The following is a 6,197-nucleotide window of genomic DNA, read 5'->3' as shown; positions in this document are numbered from 1 at the left end:
AAAGTCTCCAATTGAGGGCAACATTCCAAATTTTCTACAACAGTAATTCTGTTACTGGAGAGGTTCAATGTTTGCAAATTCACTAAATTTTCCAAATTTTCAATTGTAGTGATGAGATTCTGGTTGAGATACAAACATCTGAGCTTATCCAAGTGGCCAAGGTTTTCAATTTTAGTGATGGCATTACCCTCAAGCCATAAAGCTTTCAGTTCAGTGTATAATTCTAAATTTTCAATGACTCTGAAGCCTCGGTGATGAAGGAAGAGTTTATCATTCAAATAGGGTGTTTGGAACAAACTTTGGCGAGAGCACAAGTCCCTGATAACATCTACAGTTATTCTTGGAGTGTGGTACCTTTTTTCGGCGCTTGAGGGAGAAGTTTGGGATGGATCTTCTCTTGTTTCTGTTTCTGTTGTAGGTTGTGGGGTTGTTGGTGTGGTTGTTATTTCAGTTTCAGAATCAATCTCCTCAATGATTATTTTACTTGATTTTGTATTAGACGTTGTTGATTCTTCATTATTTTCTGTTGAGGATGAGAGAGATCGAGCCCTAGAGAAGAAGGAGAGCATTTTTTTTAGATGATAATTCAACTACCTGTTCCCAAGTTGTAGTGATATTTTTGCGCCAATAGACTGCTCACTTTGTAATCAACGACTTTGTATGTTGGATTATGAGCAGTTTATTGCACTGGTGTATTCATAGCATCATAGAAGATAAAGTCTTTGTTGTAATCTAATTTAGATACTACAGTAACTCTGAAGCTCAGATATGAGCACAAAATAATTTATACATTCATCTTTGAGCGTACAATTGACCTTATGAATGGACTTTTTGACTGTTGGCATGGACAAAAAACAAGCAAGTTTTAATTGCGATATTAAAATCGTGACAATGATAATAAAAGGTAAATAATGAAAGAGGAAGATTACAAACTATTTCAAAACATTTATTAGTCACTAAATGCATCTGAAAAGAAGGGAGAACTACTTGGCATTTGAAATTTGACTCTTCAGATGTTTAATAGGAAGTCCTATCATAGTTATTAGGGTATTCACGCTCTATCGCATTTGTAAGATAACATACCCATAGGTTACTGGAGAAATAAGGCTCCCAATTTTCCTCTCCTAAAAGAAATCCTTACCAAAATTAATATTTTTAGTCACGTGACTCCTCCACTCTCAATATTTCCCTATCAAAAAACAACTGCTGCATCTTATCAAATATCTTGGTGAGGAAATCCAACACAGAATGCTTGCACACATGAATTGGAGAACGTTGCTTCTCACAAAACCAAAGCAAACAAAAATGCCGCCAATGCAACCTCCAAATAACAGTCACCAGGAGTGTGGGGAGACATCATGTGTTGGTGATGGAGATCAACATGAAAGAGCAGAGAAGGATGAACGAGTTGTGAGTGACTTTCAGCATTCAAGCATGCAACAAGTATTTTTGGATGATACATCATCCGTGAATATTTCTTCTCGGGATGAGATGATAAAGCAAAAAACACAATCCAATCAAAGTAGTTCATGTAGGAATAATCAAACAAGGCAACTATCTAAAAATTCATCAGTATATGGCAATGATTTGTTGGATATTTCTCTTCGAGAGGAATTACTGGAAAAAGGAGAGGACATTGGCGTACATGGAAGAAACATGTTTCATTTCGGAAATGAAAATGACAATAATTTGGATAATAGTTCTACGAGTTCTTTGTCTGTGGAATCATGTGGAGCTTCTCCTCATAAAAAGATGGTCAATCATGAAGAAGAAGAGGAAGCCGTGGAGGAAAATAGTATTTCAGAAGAGGCAAATTTATTCCCAATCTCATGTACAGCGTGCAGAAGAGGACACAAAAAGGTAAGTTAATTCAGTTCTGATTGGAGGATATTTAAATTGATGAAAATAGTGTGGGAGACAATTACCTATTTGTTTGGAATGTAAAGCAAGGGGAAAGGTGTGTCAATATCCAGAACCAAAAAAACGTGGAAGAACTGTTGGAAGTAAAAACAAACATCCAAAGAGGAAGAGTGTCACCATGACAATAATGGGAATTGACAGTTTTAAAAAGAAGAATTCTGGATATAATATTACCCTTTCACAATTTGACACTAGTCACACAGTTAATGAATCTCAACAATTTTCCATTCAACAACCACCAATTCAAGAATCAAATGGAAAAAGAAGTGGTTCTTATGAAAATTTCCAATTAACATCTGTGAAAAAGAGAAAGGTGGGAAAATCTAAGAAATCTTCTTCGACTACAAATAATGAAATAACTCCTGAACCTCCTCCATCTGTACATACCTCCACTACTCAACCCATTTCGAATAATGAAGTTAATTCTTCATTATTTGCAAATGCTCCTCCGTTTTCATTTATTCCCACTCCAATCAACAATGGAGCAGAGCTTGTAAATACTAATCAACAGCAACAACAAAATATTTATCATCAACAACCACCATACCGACAACAATATTTCAATGATAATAGTTCAATAATGAGCGGAATGCAGAATATTCAACAATTAGATGTTGAGAGTCTTGTCAATACCATTAGAAGTGTACTCACTACTAATTGTGATCAACAAACAATTGAAACTCTTCTTGGATTAATTGTTCAAAATGGAAATGCAGGAATAATAATGCCAATTATTAGTCAAATGTTAATTCAGAGACAACAGACTGATTTTATCAGTCACCAACAACCTCAAAATGCCTCTTACAATTCTCCAAATAATGGATCAAACAATGATGTACGAGATTCAATCAGTACCATTCCACAAGTAATAGATGATGCCGTTTATTCCACATTTGAAAGAAATACTCTTCTCCTGCCAGTTATTCTTCAACAACAAACTATTGAACTCTTTTTTGGAATGGTCAGTGCTGGCGTGCCAATCATAACAAGAGATGTCTTCAACAAGATTATTGTAAATAAGGAAGCGTACGGAACCATGTATCAGTACACAAGTTTACTCTACTCCATTCAATCGTTTTGCTTCCAGAGGGCAGGAAATAATACCAATTCTGTAAGGGCATTTTACAGAGGAAAAGAGCTCTTGTGTATGGACTATAACTATTCATCTCCTCCAAGTTATTTGATTGCTGCCATATGTTGTTATCTAGGATCATTTGCAGCTGCATCCTATATGAATGATGAAGCTGCTTCATTGGTGGAAACGACTGGAAAGTTTCTCTCACAGCAAACTCAACTTGATGAATCTACAATGTGTCTTAAGAGAGGTTATCAACTCGTTCTTCTAACATTGGGGGATGTTGATAATGAGGAACAATATATTCCAAACTTTATGCAAAGAAAACTGATAGAAGGATATAGATACAGTTCTAGTCAGAGTGTAATTCCTGATAGTTTGAATAATATTTTGAAAAAGCCAATTTCACAAGAAAATGTACCCGACTATTTACATTTTGTGAATGCCATTGAACAGGAGTATAATGCCTATCATTCAAAGAAGAATATTCCAGAAAGGGGAAGATTACTAGGAAATTTACTCATTTCAATCAGTGTCTCATCCTACAGATTATTGATATTTAGAGAGTTGGGATTTAGAGGAAGATCTTTAAAACAGTCAGCAGCTAATCTGTCAAATTTAGCTAAAAGCCCCTTATTTCCTCATATCCCTGCATTCCTCTTGACTGGGTTGTCCAAGTCGTGGAGATCCCATTTGGAAGCAGTTGAAGAGATTGAGAATGATTTTTTCAAAGCTATTCCAATCGATGTGCAAGAGTTTATCTACTTTCATGAAATGCTTTCTCTAGATCTTTATTCTGCTAATTTGATTGGAAAGAGGTTCACTAAAGTATTCAACGCTTTTGGAAAAATCATTCAAAGGATGATTGACTGTACAAAGAGAAAGGACTTTATTTTGGAAAAGTTGAAACTCACAAATTCTAATCATCAGATAAAACTGAACTTGGATTTGTCCAGTTTTGAATAAATCCATTCTTGGTAGCATTTTGTGGTTTTCAAAAATCTAAAGGTTACGATATCTGTTTGGTCTGAACGAATCAATCATTAAACCAACAAACATTAAAGAAATAGGAGCAAGAGTGAGATATGAGAAGTGACCAACACTAACCAAAGCTGTACTAATAGATAGAGCCATAGGTATAAATTGGTCCACCTTGTCTGGTGATTTGATATCTGATATAATCTCCTTAATTGACGCAAAGCATAAACTGAGAGAAAGTGGGATAAAGCTCAATAAATTTCCACTATACTTGAACAGAGAAAGGGAAATAAAAGACCCCAAAGTAGGATCAGCTAATTTGTCTGTAATTGAGTTAACAGAGGAAGAAAAGCAGGAAATCCCCAAGAATGCAAGGCCAGGATAATGAGAATAATAAAATAATTTGCTTACTATGGATTCCAGCAGGGAGAGTTCAACCCCAACAGTTTCATAAAGGAGAGATCTCATTAAAATCAACATAGGTCTCCAAGTAGTGGTGTAAAATATTGATGAAATAGGTGCCATGTAAACAACACTGATATCCTGCGACCGTAGTTTCTTGTCAGGTTTAACAATTAATGAACTGATACATTTACATGAATAAAAGATGGAAATTGTCATTGATGCTAATATAATTCCCACTACAGCTCCTTCAAAAGGCCAGAATGCATATGGAAGCCACCATAAACCCTTCTCCAAAGACCATTGGTCATTTGGTGTGCTCCCAATCTTTCCCACAATGAATTGTGCTGTCATTGAAAACATAGTACCAATCATAAATAACACCTTATTCATATGCCTTCGTTCAAAGACAGTTGTCAAGTCCTCAATCTTTCTAAGTTTCTTAATTGGATTCCATCTTGAATATTTTAAACAATCAACAATCTTTTGTTTAGAATCCACATATTTCCTCACATTTTGATACTTGTCCACAATTAATTCATCATCATCATGCCCATTGGATTTTTCATTCTTCCTCTTTCGTCCACTAGTAGCTAGTATAGCAATTTGAAAAATTGTTTTAAAACCGAAATTCCATTCCGAATAGGATTTTCCCAGAATTTTCCAATCGTGTATCCTTCTCTAATCCATTGATGATTAGCAGAATGATGATATTCGATCATTTGAGAAACAACAATCGGAGAGTAATTCAAAATCCTCTCCATTCTCTTATTTACATGCGAGAGTTGCACAATTGTGATCGGATCACTTGTCGAGTAGCCCAGAATATAAAGTAACAATTCATCAGGAAGTTTATCCAGTAAATTATTCTCTAATGAAGCAATAGCATGCTGATCTTCCCTCTCTTGTAATGACATTTTTTTAATCTGCTGATCTCTCTTGTTGTGTGTGATTTTCTATTTGATTTCGAGCAATCAAAATTTGACGATACCTACGGTGGACTTGATCCGCCGACCTACTAATCTGAAGTTAGTCGCTCCCTGCTGAGCTAGTAAGCATCAACTCAGTTGACCATTGTAATGGTTTAAGAACAGTAAAGAACCAATCAACCAATAGCCAACAATTCAATTGACAATAAACTGATCAAAATTAATTTATTAAATACTCTCATCAAACAATAGAGTAAAAATAATGAGGAAAAATGGTTTCTTGTATTTACAACTTGTTGACTTTACCAACAAAAAGAACAGTCTTACTAGAATCATCAGTCAACACAAATGCAAATGGTGAATTGACCACAAATCTAATTTCATTTGGATCATAACTCAAACATCTCATCACAATAGCAGTTGCTGCACTAGCCTCAGCACCTGCTTCATCAACCTTAATAGATGCCTTATGAATGACTTTATCAATAAAGATACTTTCCTTTTGGAGGAGGTGAGAGAAATCGGCCTCATTTGTAAATGGTTTCTTAATGTTGAATGGAGCATTTTGTAAAATGTCGCTCAATTCCATTCCTTGAGAGAGTTCGAATTTAGGGAAGGCAAATGAGCCGAGTTTAGTTTCTACTGTTGGGAAGGCAGTGTCTATTCCTTGATTCAATTTTTGAGCAACCCATCCATCAAGTGTTTGTTGATGAGCTTGATTCTTGACAGCGACGATGGTCATCTTGTACTTGACATCAGAGAATGGCATGGTTACCCAATGATATTCACCTTCAGCACCATATTGTTCCTTTGAATTATTCTTATTCATCAATCTACAATTGGTTTCACCATCAACACCAAAGAAATTGCTGTCATAGGTGTCTTGTTGATCG

At 35.4% G+C, this 6,197-nt stretch overlaps 3 protein-coding genes across 3 annotated transcripts in view; 1 reads left to right on the top strand and 2 right to left on the bottom strand.

Moving 5' to 3' along the window:
* The window catches only part of NAEGRDRAFT_66649 (uncharacterized protein), a gene marked incomplete at both ends in the record, with an annotated part of 2,895 nt that extends 2,326 nt beyond the window's left edge, over positions 1-569 (bottom strand). The window contains one exon of the mRNA XM_002678041.1: positions 39-569. Within this exon, the coding sequence (XP_002678087.1) occupies positions 39-569 (531 nt within the window). The remainder of the gene's footprint in view (positions 1-38) is intronic.
* A 736-nt stretch (positions 570-1,305) lies between these two features.
* On the top strand, positions 1,306-3,961 carry NAEGRDRAFT_66648 (uncharacterized protein; the record flags this gene model as incomplete). The annotated part of the gene is made up of 2 exons (XM_002678156.1): positions 1,306-1,860; positions 1,910-3,961. 2 exons carry the CDS (start codon positions 1,306-1,308, stop codon positions 3,959-3,961), a joined length of 2,607 nt encoding a protein of 868 aa, XP_002678202.1.
* Positions 3,962-5,590: 1,629 nt separating this feature from the next.
* Positions 5,591-6,133, bottom strand: NAEGRDRAFT_66647 (uncharacterized protein; the record flags this gene model as incomplete). Its single annotated transcript, XM_002678040.1, has 1 exon — positions 5,591-6,133. One exon carries the CDS (start codon positions 6,131-6,133, stop codon positions 5,591-5,593), a length of 543 nt encoding a protein of 180 aa, XP_002678086.1.
* Positions 6,134-6,197: the final 64 nt, after the last annotated feature.

This window comes from Naegleria gruberi, assembly GCF_000004985.1.
Source record: "Naegleria gruberi genomic scaffold NAEGRscaffold_19, whole genome shotgun sequence".
Classification (NCBI taxonomy): domain Eukaryota; phylum Heterolobosea; class Eutetramitea; order Acrasida; family Naegleriidae; genus Naegleria; species Naegleria gruberi.
Note: the sequence above shows the minus strand (reverse complement) of the source record. Positions and strands in the feature narration are given on the sequence as shown.